The sequence below is a fragment of the Micromesistius poutassou genome, assembly GCF_964030765.1.
Source record: "Micromesistius poutassou genome assembly, chromosome: 16".
Classification (NCBI taxonomy): domain Eukaryota; kingdom Metazoa; phylum Chordata; class Actinopteri; order Gadiformes; family Gadidae; genus Micromesistius; species Micromesistius poutassou.
In genome coordinates, this window is record NC_140286.1 from 9,855,982 (window position 1) to 9,875,284 (window position 19,303).

At 41.8% G+C, this 19,303-nt stretch overlaps 1 protein-coding gene across 1 annotated transcript in view; it reads right to left on the reverse strand.

Annotated features, from left to right (window-relative positions):
* LOC311361318 (meprin A subunit beta-like) overlaps positions 1 to 6,557 on the reverse strand; it is a gene marked incomplete at both ends in the record, with an annotated part of 8,348 nt that extends 1,791 nt beyond the window's left edge. Inside the window, 12 exons of the mRNA XM_084481488.1 lie at positions 1 to 18; positions 385 to 852; positions 1,282 to 1,497; positions 2,252 to 2,404; positions 3,224 to 3,442; positions 4,506 to 4,684; positions 5,056 to 5,173; positions 5,736 to 5,814; positions 5,906 to 5,949; positions 6,122 to 6,172; positions 6,329 to 6,347; positions 6,483 to 6,557. The exon at positions 1 to 18 is cut by the window's left edge and continues 162 nt beyond it. Coding sequence (XP_084337614.1) covers positions 1 to 18; positions 385 to 852; positions 1,282 to 1,497; positions 2,252 to 2,404; positions 3,224 to 3,442; positions 4,506 to 4,684; positions 5,056 to 5,173; positions 5,736 to 5,814; positions 5,906 to 5,949; positions 6,122 to 6,172; positions 6,329 to 6,347; positions 6,483 to 6,557 — 1,639 coding nt within the window. The remainder of the gene's footprint in view (positions 19 to 384; positions 853 to 1,281; positions 1,498 to 2,251; positions 2,405 to 3,223; positions 3,443 to 4,505; positions 4,685 to 5,055; positions 5,174 to 5,735; positions 5,815 to 5,905; positions 5,950 to 6,121; positions 6,173 to 6,328; positions 6,348 to 6,482) is intronic.
* Positions 6,558 to 19,303: the final 12,746 nt, after the last annotated feature.

Below are 19,303 nucleotides of genomic sequence, written 5' to 3' on the forward strand. Positions count from 1 at the left end.
AGAACAGCTCGGTCCCGCCTGCGTTGTTTGGGGACGCGGGAGCAGAGAGGTTAGTCATCACAGCACTGATCGCCTGCATGCACGCGCATGCACACGTGCACGCACGCACACACACACACATCAAGGCCAAAACTGACCAAAGCGTGGAGTGCAAATGGAAGCTGAACTTCGGTACATCCTTGTCATACAATGATTCATAATAAATCCCCCGTTGATGACTCATCTAGGCCGTTTAAATCGATCAGGAAAAATCGAGGTAAAAAGGGGATGCGGAATAAAGTGCTGAAGAGCTCATTGATTGACACATAACCGATTGAATTGATTGCCGTATTCTGGCGCCTCCCCTTCCCCCACCCCAGGCTGTGCGTTTGGCCGTCCCCTGACCTTCGATGATTTGGTTGGGGTCGGTGGTGACGCTGCGCTGGTTGGACATGCGCTTCTGGATGTGCGGGTGCTGGTCCATCAGCATCATGGTCATCTGCTTCCAGGGGCAGGGCCACCGCTGGCCCGAGTCCTCGGGGCGGGCCACCAGGTGGGCGTAGGCCGACAGCTCCCCCGGGTAGTCGGTCTGCCCGCTGGGGTAGAGCGCCATCTGGAAGCTGTAGCCCTCCTTGGAGGCGAACGGGGGGCTGTAGATGGCCGTGCCGGGGGGTGTGGTCTCCATCACGTTGCTGAAGTTCGTCACCCGCCACGCGTGCTCAGGGCAGGCCGTCTCGGAGAGGTTGATGTCGTCCAGGGACAGCCCCCCCACCCCTGGGGACGGGCCGTGCTTCTCCCCCCGGAACACCACGCGGAACTTGGTCTTCACGTCCAGGCTCACGTGGTGCAGCTGCCACAGCTCCTCCGGTGGCCCTGCACGTGTCAAAATACAAAAACGTTTGGTTTAGACTTTCTAGACAACATTAGCTCAGATCAATGCTACCACTGTGGCAACCGAAAGGCCTGAGTAGCATCCCGGGGCCTGTGGTGTGGCAGAGGGGCCTGTGGTGTGGCAGGTCCGTTTTTTCAGCTTTCTTCAACCTTTTGCGTCACAGTCTGCCCCTAGCTGCCCCAGTCAAGTTTTTTAACGTTCATTTTTATATCAAATAATTAATTAATAATAATAATTAATCTAATTGAAAAACAAAGATATATATATATATATATATATATATATATATATATATAACAGCCAATAGCTATATTTATAGCTATATATATAGCTATAAATGGATGCTATTGATTCGCCCCGGGAGTAATTATTCCCAGAACGAAAGAGAAGAGAAGGAGATTGATACCCACCGTCGATGGTCTTGATCAGCCGCAGGGTGCCGTCGGGGTGGGCCGGGTCGTACTCACGCACCCAGATGCTCAGGGTGTCCTCCGGGGCGGCGCTGTTGTAGTAGAAGAACTGCAGGCACTGGTAGCCTCTCTTGGGGTACAGCAGTCTGCTCTCCAGCTGGGCCACAGCCCCCGCGCCGGCCGCGCCAGAGGGGAAGTGCATGAAATACCCTGAGCCTGTGTGACAATGATACGTTAAAAGGTGTAGTGGGGAGAATCATGCTGTAATTTGAGTATTATTTATTTGGAAATGCCACAGCCATCCCTCAGCTATGAGTGAGTTAAATGTTAAATGTGAGAATATCTGTTGTGGTTCACTCCGCACCGAGCTGCTGTATGAGAACATTTAGTTTTATTGATCTGACCTATCGTAGCAGCTTCCCTGATTGGTTCGGGGACGCCGTCTTGCCTGTCATTCACAGGTGCGGGAAATGCAACACTTCTCAATGGTTTAGAAACCCAGGGAGGGAGGGCTGTTTATTCATCTTTCTGCTCTATTCTGCTCTCGTTACAACTCTCACATCTTCACGATAGCACGTTTGATGCCAACGCTGTTGGAAATCTCCTCTGTGATCATAGCCTCCCTCCACGCTGCCCTTGTGGATACGATGATAAGAGAGATTGGAAAAACAGCACAGGAGGGCAGACACACTCTTATCTCATGTACGAGATAACGATTGAGATGATTGGTGAGCGGGCAGAATCGCTGTGATAATCACTCCACCACTCAACCACAGTCCACCGGCCACACGTGGTGGGATGAAGTGCAGTGCAATGGCCCTATGTCTCCTCAGGCAATTGAGATTTAGCATTTTCAAAACAGACCTCAGGGCCTCTTCGCAGAAACCTATTCAATTTGACTAGTGGTGCAGAGTTCTATGCATGCGTTGTGTTGTGCTGGTGTGGCTGTTGTCGGAAGGCACACGCTCACCAGTGCATTTCCCCAGGTTGGAGTAGTCAGTGCTGGGTCCCCCAGGGGCCTCTGTTACCCTTGCCCACTCAGTGATGGCCCCGGGCCCCTGCACCATGCCGCAGATGTTCTGGAGCTCAAAGTCACACGAGTCCAGGAAGGTGGAGGCTTGCGCTGAAGGGGAGGTGGGCAAGACACACACACACACACACACACACACACACACACACTTACTACTCAGCTAAATAGCAGGTATCATAAAACTTTGTCCCGCTGTTAAAGGTCAGCCCATATTTGTGGGAGTTTTCGTGGTTAATGGCTGATTTAAGCAGCCTCATCCGGCCCAAGTCAGATTGATTGGACTCTGGGCCTGGGTGATGCTGCACATGTGTGTGTGATCACCACACACACACACACACACACACACACACACACACACACACACACACACACACACACACACACACACACACACACACACACACACACACACACACATACACATACACATGCACACACACACACACACACACACTTATGGGGAGAACTCCTGTATGGCAACACGGAGCACCAGTGCCATGTATCATTAACTACAAACTTCTCCAGTAAACCGGCCCTGTGAAGCCACCTGGGTGTTGGTAGCAATGGACCTTGTTACAATCTTTCATTAAGCATCATTGACATCATTACCACACGTGTCAACACACCTGGCTTAGCGACTTACGATCCTGACGTATATTTATCAAAGCCTGGATTTGCTCAACAAACAATTGTGGCATTGTTTTGATCCAGCGACATCTATGTATCCGGTATTAACTACCCAACAGGAGCACTCGCGGGATTTATTGTAAATATTACTTATTTTATTTGACCTAATTGTATCCTTTTCTCCTTATTGCACCGTGGGTCAGAAACAAACACAATTTAGATTCCTCTGTTTGTCTGGCACATCTTTTGAAATTGACAATAAAGCAGACTTTTGACGGCACTCACTGCAGTTGTACAGGCGGCTGAGCTTGAGCAGGTCGCTGTCGCTGAACTCCATGCGCTGGCCCACCACGTCGCTGAAGGCCGGGATGTTGGTGACGATGGTGGGCAGCGTGCCGTTGCGGAAGGCGTTCTTGCTGTAGTGCATCATGGAGCCGTAGTCGTACGGGACGCCCAGGGAGCTGGAGGTGGTGTCGTTGTAGGTGTTGAAGTTGTGCTCCTTCCCTGCGGAGTCAGTGAGAGGCCTCTGGTTGTTGTTTTTTTTAAGACATGAAGGTACGGGAGATGGAGGGGAAGACGTGCAGCAAAGAAACACGGGCAGGAATCGAACCCCGGGTCGCTGCGGTGAAGACTGGGCCTTAATGGTACGCGCTCTACCCGGTGAGCCACCGGGGCACCCCAGGCCTCAGGGTTTTAAGGTGACTTGAGGACGTTTTTTCCAGGGCCACCCAATACTCTGCTGACTCAAAGGCGAACTTTGCACTCTTAATCGTTTCATAACAATTAATAATCATTGATTATTCATCTGATTTATGGTATTGCAGATTCAAACGGTATGATTTATGGTGTCACTGAATTAAACCATTTGGATTAGTGCCTATGAATGATGATGATAAAACCTGATGACCTGATGATCATGACTTTTTTATTGTCATTTGTCATAGTGTCATTTGCTGATATTTTACAACTGATAGATGTCACACACCAGCCACCTGAGAAGGCATTCGTTAACAGTACATCAAAGCCTTGCTTTGCTGTTCCTTGATTTATGACAAACTATACATGACGGCCTAATTCAATAATGTGTGCCTACAATATCTGTCAGTCAATAATTTGAAATTCAAGTAATAGCCATCCGTCAGCTATGGTGAGTGAAATGCGAGAATATTTCTTTCAATTTGACTGCCTGCTTCTGCGTGAGCCTCATTGTATCAAACCCGCCCCATATCAGATAAACGTTTATGATTGGCCCGACCCCGGCAAGGATTGCTGGAAATCTGTATGGACGGGAGGGGGGCCAGACGCACATGCCAGTGCGTATACAACATGAGCTTGCAGATTTGTCTGGTTCCCAGCATAATATCTTCCCTGATAGGTTCGAGGAATCCATCTCGCCTTTGAATCTCAATGAAGGAGACACGTAGGGAGGGAAGAATTTTTCAATTGTTTAGTTTCAAAATGGTCTGCTCTGCTCTCTCTTTATGATTCTCACATCTTGCCTGCAGAACATTTCATTAGACTAATAATAATGAATTAGTGTTATCGTTGTGTATTTTGTGGTCAGTACCTGCTGAGATGCGATCCCACATGATGGTGACGTAGTCATCACGGTCTGACCGTGATTGCTCGTGCCAGAAGCCCAGCGCATGAAGGAACTCGTGCTCAATGGTTGCTATGCGATCACAGTTACTCCCGATGGACAACCGCTGCTTTCCCACTCGCCGGTTCCCCACAGAGGAGAAGCATCTAGAAGTGAAAACGGATCACTATAAACGTCACATACTGTAACTGCTCCAGACCTTTTTTGTTTCCTTAAATGATCTTACTATTTATTTATGTATGTATAAAGCGGAAGAAAAATGCTGATAAATAAATAAATATATTAAATAAATATTCATTATGTAGGCTATATAATATTCAAGACAGTTTTATAAGAGACTGCTACATAATATGGAAATTATATTTAAAAAATAATCCACACATTTATAAATATACATATATTGATTTTTTTAAATATGTTTAAAAAAAAATCCATTTGCAGTCTCTGATTAACTGTATTTAATATTACCACATATAAATCAACTGGATCAACAAATGTAGAACGCATTGTGTCTTACCCGCTCCCTTTAAAGATGGAGATGTAGTTTGCTTCTCCAGACCAGGGTTGGAAATTGATGCAGGTCTTTAGCAGGTACTGTTCGAAAGCTTTCAGAATGACACCTTTAGCATTGATCTCTGCAGAGGACAGCAGGCAAAAGAAAAAATAGGTCATGGTGAAAAATATCTATTGAGTGCCTCTCAAAGCCTAGAAAATCAGGCTCTTGGGAACTGCTTACCTCTTTATTTATTTTTTTAACTCTTTGGTGATTTCACATTTTGAGGCAACACACATTATAGATAACTTTGTAATATGCCCTGTTCTTGGTTCAACATTGGTTATTAACAGCCCTTTCTAAAATCCAGTAATATATTAGCATTAAGTTTGCTGAGCACTGAACTATTCAATCAGATTAATTTATTTGAAATACTCAGAAAAGGTGTTTGGCCTGCTCTGCATTCTGTTCTCATTGTTATTACCTTGTCCTTCTGAGGAACACAAATGGTCTACCATTTATTCATTATTTAGGAACACCTAAGCCATATGAGGAGATATAATACCCATAATACATTTTGGAAGATCCTCCCAGCAGTAGTAACTGTAAGCAATATATTGCAACAGCAGTTATGAGTGTTTAAAGAGAGTCTTTATCGGTTCTTGGGGGAGGCAGGGGTATTTTACGACGGTATATTTTCTCACCAAGGTCGTCCTCCATGTAGTATGGAACAGTACTCGGCCATCTGTATTCTTCACCTATGATGGAGTTTCTGGATTGCCTCTGTAGCAGCAGTCAAAGGCGTTTGAAAGTTGGTGAGAATACAATGAGCCGAAAGGTAACTGCTTTTCCAAAGTAAGGCTCGTGAACATACCTCGTCGAGTATAATGTCTCCCTCCACCAGGTTCAAGCCGGCCTCTGTGGACACCGAGGTTCAGGATTCAGTGGAACAACGTGTGTGGGTGTGTGGGTGGAAGAGGTTCATGTATATACATGTATTTAGTTGAGCTTCTTCTGTGTGTGTATTTCATGTGTGTGTGGAATAGGAAACTTTATACACATTTATTATGACAAGTAAAGTGTTTCAAACCTTCATTGATCTCGAAAATATCCCGATCTCGTCCGCCATCAACATCATATTCTGTGGAAAAGATTAAAGTAATAAACAATTAAATGAATTTCAAGATCACAACTCAAACATTGAAATAGATGGCGAAAGCAATCGATCAACTTTTCTATATATATAAATATCTTGAAGGAAATACAAGTTTCATTCAGGATGTTGTCTATCACTTACCCAATACTTTTGTGGTTGGCTTTGTAAGAGATTTAAAAAAAGATCAAATTAGATCATTCCATACAGTGATAAAGTCCATAGTCCATAACATGAATCAAACATGAATGACCATGAAAAAGTATTGATATTGATATTTATAATAACGATTCCTCACCAAGCCATAGATGGATGTAAGCAGGAGGCATACAATGTCCAAAACCAACACAACCCATTTCTTGCGTCCTTCCATGTCGGTAATGAAATGTCCTTCTACATCGGACACGGAGTGACGACCACTCTGCTATTCTATGCAACTCTTAAAGTACAAGCCATAAACAATAAAGTGTCTATAATCAGCAAATCAATAATTGACAGAGATATCAGAGCTCTGGGGCATGAATCAACACCTTTCTACTTTTGCTATCCTCTTCAAATTCTAAAGTTAAAATGTTAAAATGTAAACATAGTTTACATTTTCCATGCAACATAGATTTATATTTCTGTGTTAGGCTACCATTTACAGTAGCCTATATGGGCTAAGACATTATCCCACCCCGAATATGGTATAGGTAATGCATCAGAACATGTGGATTTATGATTTATGATTTATTAGGATCCCCATTAGCAGCACACCGAAATGAGAGCTAGTCTTCCTGGGGTCCGAAATATAAAATATAGACAACAGACAATAACTTTGACATTATGTCAAACAAAAGTAAAAATAGCCAAATAATAAACAGCAGTGATTAAGAAACATCAGAATTATAAATAAAACAAAAGTAAAAAAGATATGAAGGCTACAAAATAAATGACAACATTAAAGATGTATACACATTACATATGGACCAGATGTTTTTTCAGAGACTTTTTAAAGTTGTATTTTCTATTTATGCAAGAATGTATGTTTATTGGTAGTTCATTCCATAATGAAATTGCTCTGTAAATAATAGTGTTTTTGAGTAGATTGGACCTTGGTCTGGGTAAGGCTAGATGTCCGTTACTTGCTCCTCTAGTTCTGTGACTATGTCTGTCAGACACGACGTGGAGGGTTAGCTTTAATGATTGCTTATGCAGAACTTTCTTTTTACAAATTTTTTTTTAAAGTTTTTTTTTTTCTTCACCCAATCCAGTTGGTGATTTCATTGAAAATATCAACAAAAGCTATGTTCTAAATTACCTTGACTTTGCGGCACATTGTTTAACTGGCATTAACCCACAGTAACAAATAAGGACTCTGAGCAGTGTTTCCCCTCCATGCCTCCAGCAGTGCCACAGCCCAGCGCCTCTGCAATCAGTCAAGAACATTTATTCTATTTTTTTGTATGATTTATTATTATTATATATATATTTTTTGTTATATATAAAAACAAACTCGCTCCCCTCAATCATTACATTGTTATTAATACAAAACAATACCTAACCCTAACCCTAAACTCTAACCCTAACCCTAACCCTACTAACCTTAACCCTAACCCTAACTGACCACACCACGGGAGGCTCAACCTAACTTATGGTTAGGTTGAGGCTTCATGCTAGGGGATAAGCTTCATGTTATCTCTCATGAAGCTCTCAAGGTTGAGGTCATAGTGGGTGTAGCTGGATGGAATTCAGAGTAAACCTGTGTTTTTCTCTGTATTGATTTTCTATGGCACCAAGTTGGTGATGGGAAGGTAAAGCGGTAACATTGATGTGAGCAGCCTCAGGAGCAGAATTATTGTAAAACATAGTTATTAAGTGCAATTGTTCTTCCCACTTTCTCTGTAGATCTGGATTCCATGGCTAACTGTTGAGCAGTGTCAATAAGCACACTCACAATTTATAAAACTGAGTGACGAAACAATCTTTTGTTCGGCACATGGGTCAGGGGTGACCCAGTGTTAAGGACAGCACCAGTCTGGGTGATCCAACCATCGTTGGTATTTGGTATAAGTATTTGTATGGTGATTCACTGTTATGTCGTCCACAGACTTTGTTGTAACTGACTGACATTGATTCCAAAAGACAAAAGTGCAATTTTCCCATTGGTTGTCGCTCATGGCAGGGGTGCTCATGCGAAATCCTCTTCAGCAGAATTGGTACAAGGAAGTTATTTTGACAAATGATATTGGCAAAGGTTTTAGTGAAGCCAGGGGGGTTTTAGTGAAGTTTTAGTGAAGCCAGGGGAGACAGTTACAATCATTTGATCACCCAGACCAGTATTGTCCTTTAAACTCAAGAAATTGTCAAGACATTAGCTGTGTTCTGTGCTAGGTGGCGTCAATATCATGGATACAGTCCACCATCGGTCCACAGGGCCTTTGTGGGTTGGTAACCCTGTTCCCATCTCATGAGTGGTCATGAGCGGTCAGATCCATGTGTCACAGTCTGCGGACGACAATCTACAATCTACGTGTCAGACTCAATTAGTTGTAATATTTATATATATAATCCATGCCCTTCATTAAAAGGGAATTGTCTTCTGAAAGTGACTAAGGACCTCAATAGAAGGACAGACCACAGTCCTTTCGATGAGAGAAAATGTCCATCCATGTTATTTTATGCATCCCTTCTGAGAAAAGCAATCAATTTCCACATTACTTCCAAATCATTAAGCATTAGTGTGTTAGATGTGAAATATTTTGTCATGTAGCATTTTTGGATCGTTTCCCCGTTTTTATCCCTCCATCAGGAAGGATACATCCTGCGGAAGGGATTTTTTGACAATTCACCGATCTGATTTATTGAGACTCATAATTATATAAACAACTCTAGTCTAGGCAGCCAGCCTTCCAGTGCCTGGAAAGAAGCCTTTATGAACTCTAAAGCTTCTGAATGAAGTCCAATATGACATTGGGCTGGGTCTAGAACAGGGAACTGGGACAAAGAGTCTGTGCTATCGCATGGATACAGACTGAATACTTGGCATAGTCATGTTTTTGTTTGGTTTTGTTTGTTTGTTGATCTTTCCCGACACTGCTTTATATAACTTAGGAGAGAGATGGCCTCTTGGAATAGATAGAGCTAATGGTCCTGAACTGATGCAGCTAGGCTGAGGTCATCCATCACTTATTTTATATTATTCAGGTCCTCGTGTACAAATACCCATTAAATTATGCTCTGACCACACTGAAAGAAAATATGTTTGTTGTCACTGTCAATAGCACTTGAAAACATACATTTTACGTACACATTCATTTTCCCTTGATTTAATTAGTATTAAGTAGGTACTAACCCTAACCCTAACCCTGACCACATTCATCTTAAAGATAACCAGACCATCAACAAGAACATGTCTACGAAATGTCTATATCTTATCACTTCCATAAAAGCATATAAATCCTTCATTTTGGCGTCCATCTCCGTCAGAGAAGGGAGATTTGTAAGACCTACACTATATGATTCTGTAGCTGTGTCCTCAGGTCGGTTGATGCCTGTTGACGACCCACTCAGAGACACATAATGTAACAGAGTATAATAACAGAGTCCGGGGATGTGTTTGGATAACTAACACATGTTTTGCTATGCCAAGCACCCCCGCCTGCGTTAATCAAGTCTCTTTGTAGATAAAGCCACACATCTTATGAAGAATACAATTTACGCTACAAAGTGTTTCAAAAATTGTGGTCATCTTAATAATTGATTTAATTGAAACCAAAAAAAAATCCAGTATCTCATGTAACTAAATAAACATTTTTTTTTCGATATGATTGTGTTATTATGCAATTGTCTTGCTTAAAAAGACTTCCTAAAATACCTTTATCATGACTAAAAGGCTCAACCATCATGCCCTCTGGCTTTATATATGATGTAAAATGTGTATGGGAGCATCAGTATTCAGAACACTTGTTAATACCAGCTCTTCTCCAAGTGGCTTCAGGCTGTAATTGTCTGGTGTATCCCACTAGGCCTCCAACTTTCAATCACTGCGTTGATCATGCATTCACAGCAGGCATGTTTCAAATCAAATCAAAGATATTTTTGTTCTATTAATCAAGGATAATCAAGTTCAACTAGCATGCAGCATAAAACATTTAAATTGAATAGGTCACTATCTTGGACTTGGAAGTTTTGGGCTATGTTTTTAAGTGTATTTGAAAACTTATTCACAAGGAAACACCGCACCGAAGCATGTTTAATGTATACCTTCTGGCCAGAAGTGTTTCATTGCTTTTTGTTCCCACAGGCTTAAAGAAGTATTGAGGTTTGGTGCCCTTGCGAAGGAAATTATGGCCAGAATAGAGTACTTCATTCAGAGCCCCTGACAGATGCATTATCATGTCAGATGTCACGTTAAAAGGATGTAGAACAGAGACTCACCCACAGGCTATTCCTGGATCTAATGTGTATCCATGTTTTTATGAGGGAGTGTATGGGGTTCTTCGACGGCAATAAATTCTTATTTGAGAGTGGATATTTATTTTTATTTTGGGTCAAATAAAATATCTATGATTTGAGTCAAATTAAAATAAATAAATAAATAAATCGAAATATAAATAAAGTGTTGAAAGTATCCAAAAAACAATAGTGGTAATGTGAACAGCTATATAAAATGGGTAGTAGAGTAGAGTTTTACTGAAACCATCCAGATGTTCACGTTTGCGTTTGTTGTAATATTTGTTTGTTTTCTTTAACGTATTAATTTATTTTATCACTTTTATTTTATTTTCATACATTTTATTGTATGTTTGCTTTAGCTTTCTGCTAAATCTTAAATACATTTAAATACATTGCACTTTCCACACTACATTTTTTAATTGTTTACTTTAACTTATCTATTTTATTTTATTATTTCATTTTATTGTACAATGATGTGTCTACTGTATGTGAAGCACTTTGAGTCTGCCTCGTGTATGAAAAGTGCTACATAAATAAAGTTGCCTTGCCTTGCCTAATGTATCAGGCTACATGCGATTGTACTACACTCTCTCCCAACAACTGATGCAATCCCCTGAGCCATATGTAATGTTGCCTCTCCACACAAGCAGAGCCTCTTCACATACCGTCATTACTACAACTCTCCTGCCAATAAGATGCCAAGCAGGCGCACCAAAGCAATAACCAAAGCACCAAAGCAATAACTCAATTCAAATCCATATCAGCGGGGCAGAATAGCCCCCCTCCCCCCCAAGAGTAACATTGAATTACCATTAGCGACCTTTAAATCCATACACAAATCAGTCAAACTGCAATTTTGATTTTTTTTTTATTGCTCTCTCACACACACACGTGCACACACACACACACACACACACGTGCACACACACACACACACACACACACACACACACACACACACACACACACACACACACACACACACACACACACACACACGGAGGGGTAACAGGCTCTGTGTGATGGCTGATTCTCTTGTGATTATTTAATCTATGCACATGTTATTTTCTTTACCTCTAAGAATGTGTCATATATCACACAACCTAGTTATATTTAAAGCCTACTGCTACTTATTTTATAATTGCCTGATGCAATACATTCAAAGAAAATTCCTAGGTCACTGAACAGATGTTCGGAAAAACGTGACATGAGCCAAGAAGTGTGGAATCAAAATGTAATGGATTCTTTCAAATGTACACTTGCTATCAATGTATGGTTTCCCCTTTTGTGGATTAATTCTATTCATGTCGCTGCATGACATTCTCTGATGTAAGCCCACGATGGATGGGTTAAGCCAAATTTTGGGGACATCAGATTATTTAGGGAAAGTGTGTATGAATGTACTTAATCTTGACCTGAGGGGGAAGTCTGGAAATAGCACAGAGACTGAAATGAAGTAGGTTAAGTAGGTTATAATTACCTGATGAAAGAAAATGTCCTTTTAAAAAATAAATCCATTTGTGTAAGTGTGGATGATTGCAGGTTAGAGCAGCCGCCCCTGGCCCAGACATCACCACACACACTCAGGAAGAGAGCTCCTGTATGGCAAGGAGGACCAATGTCATGTATCATTGTCTGCAACTACAATAATGTTTGCTACAGGCCACCAAGGTGGAATGCAGCTTGGACATTGCTAATTTCTATTCTGGCAATCATTTTCTTCGCACCAAACCTCTATAGATCTTTTAGCCTGTGGGAACAAAATGCAATTTAACACTTCTCGCCAGAAGTTTATATTAAATGTGCATTGGTGTAGAGTTTGCTTGTGAATAAGCTTTCAAATACACTTAAACATAGCCCAAATCTTAAAACTTGATAGTGACCATGACTATTCTAGCTACATTTTTTATGCTGCATGCTAGTTGAACTTGAATATCCTTGATTAATAGAACAAAAGTTTCTTTGATTTGATTTGAAACATGCCTGCTGTGAATGTATGATCAATGCACAGATTGAAGGTTGGAGGCCTAGTGGGATACACCAGACAATTACAGCCTGAAGCCACTTGGAGAAGAGCTGGTATTAACAAGTGTTCTGAATACTGTGTGACGTGTTCTGAATACTATGTGACGTGATCTGTGTGGTGATGGCTGGTTTAACCTGTGCACATTCATTTCTCAATGCACAACAGGTGTGCAGCGTTAATCAGCCCCAGGGTTCAATCAGTCTGACTCGGGCCAGGTGAGGCTGCTTAAACCAGCCACCATCCACACCGCTCCCAAACATTGTTATTCTATGACTGTAATTATATAACTCCTAGATGTAAGTCATTTTAAAAGCACATTTTTTAATTATAATTCTGGAAAATGTCCTCTCTAGCAATGCATCCAGGGAAGGACTCACTTGATTAAAGGTTAATTTAGGATTCAATCAAAGTATTGAATTATGTATGGTTTAGAAACCTCAAATGTGGGTGACATCACCTTGCATTCTCTCAAATTGTAAGGAAATTAAAATAATAATTCAAGAGTGATGTCGAAAGTACAAAGAAGAATGAAAGTAGAAATGGAATACAGATAATGCAGTTTAAGTGGTGGATTTTTTTCGGTTGTCTTAATAGGTCAATTAAATGAATGAAGAGTTTCTAAGTCTTAAAAACAACATGTTTCTGTTGTGGTATCTATGCAAACAATACAGTATGTTCATTTTGAAACAAAAAGTATTGTGACAAGAGTTCATTGAACTTGGTGATATCAATATATTAGTATATATATTAGTTAATGCAATTCAACTGTGATCATGGTGATTTAACGTATACCCTGTGTTATATTTGCATTGCAATGATTTAATGTATGAATATATAAAGTTGAATGACAATGCAAGGTTAATGATGATGTTGCTGAAATCTTTCATATATGTAGGTGTCTTGCCAGGCTTTAATTTATGCACTTTTGTCTGAACCACAGTTGATCCATCAAACCGTCTGCCGAATATTCTTTAAAGTCTGATTTGTCAGACGACAAAATGAGGAACTCCCTAATCCATAAAATGAGACTGTGGCTGACATTCAGGGAACTTGAAGGCTGAGAAGAAGTCCATAAAAAGTACACAGGTGTATGTTTTGGCCTTGTCTAAGTGACTGTGTACTTTATCTAACAGAGTGAGGGTGGCATCCTCCACACTTCGGTCTGCTTTGTAAGCAAACTGCATGGGGTCCATAAGCTCAAACGTTGTTGTTTTAGTTCACTACACACTAGACGCTCCAAGCACTTGCATAATAAAGAGGTGAGGGCAATGGGTCTGAAGTCATTCAGTGACTTGGGCCGTGTTTATTTCAGGCACTGGGTTAATGGTAGCCATTTTCCAGGCCTAAGGGACAAAACTGGCGTTGAGGAACAACTGGAATAGCTGGGTGAAGATGGGACCCAGTTGAGTGGCACACTCTTTCAGTACCCTTCCCTTGAGGTCATCTGGTCCAGGGGATTTGCGGAGGTTAACACGCTGGAGGACTGAAATCACATCCCTTTCCCTCAGCATCACAGGCATAGCTCTTGTCCCCTCACAGGCAGAATCACATGTCACAATCAAATTTAGGCGGCAACCTAAATTTACCGTGGAAACCTGTTAAAGGGAAACGGAACTGGGCCTGCTGAGGCGCCCCTTGGGGAAGAGCTGAGGCCAGCCCAGAGGCAGGAGCTGACCACAACAATCTGGTACAGCACTACAATCCCGGCAAAAAGATGAAATGGAGACCCCAGATAAAGAAAGTGGATCCCTACTAGCCAGCCCCCTGAAGGATCTGACCAGGGACCCTCTGCCTGCCCAGGTGACCTTGACCAAGGAGATGGAGAAAGCCTTCAAGAACCTAAAGGGAGCACTGTGTTCAGGACCTGTGCTGCCTGGTAACCCCAGACTTTTCCAAACCAATGTGATGGTGCAGACGGATGCATGAGAAACAGGGGTTGGGACAGCCTTCTCACAACTACAAGGAGGTGAGGAACAACCAGTCATGTTTATTATTTAAGTATGTTTCGCAATTTAGTGGGCTCTAGAAACGTAAAGTATTACCTGTTTGGACGCCACTTCACCCTGGTCACGGATCACGCACCACTGGTTTGTATTTTGCGGAATAAGGACGGGACACCCGCTGGTTCTTATCACTACAACCCTTTACGTTCTCTGTTTTTCACAGGTCAGGGGCAGCCCATGGGAATACCGATGCCCTTTCCAAGAGGAAGGCTCTAGGGAGCTGGACCGCCCTCCCTGTTGGAACTGAGGGGGAGGATGTGTGGCAGGCAGCGGGGAGGGGTGAGGGGAATAGTAATTGAAGAACAATGTCTTGCAGCCCGCTTGCTCCGACCCCCAAGCCTTATATAGACTTCCTCCTTTGATGAGGCAAGCCTGAGGATCATTAAGCAGTCAGTCAGCGCTTGTGGTTGAAAGGGAGAGAAGGCTGCCACATGCATGGGGCCTAACAACTACAGACAGCTATGAGTGATCTTGTGCCGCCGACGAGAGGGGAGAGACCGAATTGCATTGATTACCTGTTGAGACCTGGCCTGTCTGGTTACCCTCACCATGTACCGTCCTGCTTTGGATCGGAACCCCTCTTTTGATGACCCCTTAATAAATGAACATTGACTTTGAACTGCTCTGTGTTGTGTGGTTGCTATTTGACTTGGTAGCATGGAAACCCCAAACCCACGAGCCTGCTACTATATATTTGTATATAACAAATATTGATATTAGTTGGTGACCAATAAATATTAGTTTGCTATGAATACAAAGATAAAGAGGGATGTTTTTGCATTTATGCCCCCTCATCACATAAGGAGACACGAGTCTCCTCGGCTTGACACCCCCCCTCCTGCAGAGCCAGCGCTGCTCTGCTGTAGATTACAGGCATCCCTCACCGTGCCCCAGTTACTTCAGCAGAGCCGCCCCCTGGCTTTCTCTCTGTTCACTGCCCTGCGCTGGAGGAGAGGCAGAAAGGGATACTGTCAAATGATTGCATACAAAAAATAAGACTATTTTAGGTTTATTTGTTTAACTCTTTGGGTCACAGACCACAACGCAATACCTACAAACCATCTGAAAGGAGTACAATGGTAGTGTGACTGGGTCCTGCTGAATTATGGGTGTTGTAGTTTATACAGTAGGACATGTGGAATCCCAACATTGTGGGAGAAATTAACTATGTTCAAAGGAAATGTAATTATTATATACTACTGTACATATAAATAAACTATGATTGTATTGCCTGTATGCTAAATTAATGAAAAAAAGTGTGTAAAATATATATATAAATAAAACTTAGAAGTTCCAAATATAGCTGTCTAAACTCAAATAAGAATCACAAGAAAGCCCCTTTGTAATAATAACAATCAACCTACACATTGATTAACCCATTGGACTTGACTAGTTTCTGCCCCCACAGATAGTGTTCAAAACAACACCAGATGACTCAACGACTCAACTGACCGCCAAACCTTCTCTTTTATCCATAGGCATGACCTCAATGTTATCCTCACCACCTAGGGCCTATATACTATAGAATTTCCTTTGTCCAAGAGTCGCGTCTTTAACCAATTCTGGATTGCACGATGGGTTGCATGATATCCTGCCTTCTGTAATTAGGGTCCGGGCAGCTAAGCTGCCGGGAACCTATTGTATTCCTAGGAATTCTTTCTTCTTCTTCTTCTTCTTCTTCTTCTTCTTCTTCTTCCAAGGAAGTCATACTTCCCATGGGTGAAAACTCACCAAACTTTGCACAAAGGTCCAGTCCCATGCCAGATTCACTCAACTCCAAGGACATGTGCCCCCCCCTCCTAGGGGGGGCACAATAAGCGTTTAAATTTAAAAACTTAAAAAATTCCTACCAAACCAATGGTAGATGCTACAGTGTTGAAACTTCACCACAATGTAGCCTCAATACTGCTGAAACTTTTGTCCACTTAAACTCATTACAAATTATGAAGTCCATCACTCTGTTTTTTTCAATAACTGTAAAACTTTTAAAATGTATCTCCTCCCACAATTTTTGCTCAATTGTCACCAAACTTGGTGACAGAGCATCTCCAGACCGTCCTCAACAAAACTTGTTTCTCGGATTTTTGATTAAGCAAAAATTGATCCTACAGTGCATGAAAACGTATGACTGTAAACAGTACTGTAAACGTATACCATCAAATTCTTGATAAATACATTTTCAATCTTCCTGAAAAAAATTGAGAATATTCTGGAGTCATGGTTGATGAAGTTTGGCAAATATCAGAATTTTATCTCAAAAACTGAATTTTTGAGAACATTTTGAATTCTGCTCTCATGGGAACAACTGCAGCCAATGTGAGAGTGGAATTTTTAAACATCATATTTTGTCTTATGAAGCAAAACACTTATCATTAAAAACAAATCACCAACATTTCCATGCTGTCAAGATGCAATTTATGTATTATCAGATTTTTGTTTAGATGACTGAATTTCTGAAATTTTGACCATTTTTTAAATTTGCCTTTACAACAGCTGTCAATCAATTTGTGAAGCCACTGTTGAAATGCCACTTGCCAATTAGCTCAGTGCGATAGACAATGGTCTTTGGTTCCAGAGGTTGTGGGTTCAATTCTCAACTGGTGCAAATTGAACATTATAAGGTCAACTGTCCTGTCTTCCTATTCTCCTGTTTGTTGCTCAGAATTTGCCTAAATTAGCCCGGACCCGACCCATTGCTGCGCAGCAGCTATAATAAATAGTTTGACTTTTCTAATTCTTTCATCTTCACTCCGCTACACTGACGAGCTGAAACATACTCGAAAAAGTGTCGTTTGTCCACGATGATATGTGCTGTGATGTATAAAAGGAGGGACATTGTTTGAGAAGGCCAGTGAGACACACTTTTATGCATGAATTGCATGAAAGTGTGTGAACATGCTTTCATGTGTGTGCGTGTGTATTGCAATGTTCTGCTCCTAGAGAAAAATGAGCGCAAGGCAAACAAAAAAAATGAGGCATGCAAACCAATTCTGCCCATGCACCCTGCTCTTCGGAGGATATCCATCGCACGCTCAGGAACAGTATGACCAATGAAGCTGTGACCCTCTCCCATTTCCTTGCTAGCTCTCAATTTATATTCCAGTGTTTTTTCCATGAGTGCCTTTGACTTCACTTCTATTTATTTCCTTTGCGGCAGGTACATGCCGCCTGGAGTGTTTGGATTGTCTAGTGCTTACCGCAAGTTTCGTACAGACATACACTCACACATCTGCGTTGAGTGTGAATATGAAAAGTATTAAGAGCGTTTCTATGAATTTACACCCATATCCATATTAATCGATAAGGCTGTATAAAGTATAAACCCAGACTTCCCCTTGGAAGGATTCAGCATTGTAAATAGGTCGCCTTTTTCCTCAAAACCCACCTCTTTTAGATTGCTTTCACCACCTAACCCACTTCCCTCCCTCCCTTCGCTCTTTCTTATCTTCTTACTAATATACATTCTTATTAAATAAATTAACACAAATCTGTAAAACGTCTTTGAGTACCTAGAAGAGCGCTATTTTAATCTAATTTATTTTTATTTATTTTATTTGACACAAATAAAAGCCTAGGCTATTGCATGGAGATGATGGCTACCACATTCCTCCCTGCCAGACTAACACATGGCACATGAATGACATCCTGTAGGGATGTCATTCATCTATAATTTCCAACCTTCGAAGTGTGTTCAAATAATTTTCTTCTTTGTTTTTCTTAGAATTTGTCCATGCACCAAATGCAATGTTATCCCATGATGACGCATAGTTGCAAGGCCCAAGGTGGAGTTGTTGCTTCCCCACAGCAACGTGCGGTAACGCTCTTCCAATGAATCAACGGCTCCACACACCCGATGCATTGTATTGATGATATAATTAACGTCGGCAGCGCGGACACGATCATGGCCTGATAGTCGTTTAATGATACAGTGCTAAATTCCTCAGACAAACAAAATGTGAAACTTCAAAATCAAAATTAACCTGTGGGTTATTAAGAAATTAAAAAATGTAATAGGCAAATATAAGGTTTTGAAAAGGTCTGTGATTAAGTGCTGCATCCAAATAGTTGCGGATTGCGATCAACTATTTGACTTTAACTCACAATCTCTGTTTAACAAACCCTGCAAGTCTTACAGCGCAGGCGAAAAATAACGCGTGCGTGCACACACAGAAACACACACCCACGCACGCACGCACGCACACACACACACACACACACACACACACACACACACACACACACACACACACACACACACACACACACGCGCGCGCGCGTACACACACACACACACACACACACACACACACACACACACACACACACACACACACACACACACACACACACACACACACGGTCTTGACCTGGAAAGAAACCTGAGAAGAAAAGGACAAGCGGTGTTTAGGTCAGTGGATATATCTCATTTGAATTAACACAAATTGGCAATTAAAGCAAACTGCGTCCAAAGCAGTTAAGCTCAACAAAACCATTGGAAAAAGGAAAAGGGGGGGGGGGGGGGCGTACGAACATAAGTTATAACTGACGTCATCGATTTGATCAGAGAGCATCGCACGGTGCTCCGTGCTCAGTGCTCAGTGCTCGACATTCAGGAGCACGAAGGAAGTAGAGGTCCTCTTAATTAGACATCGA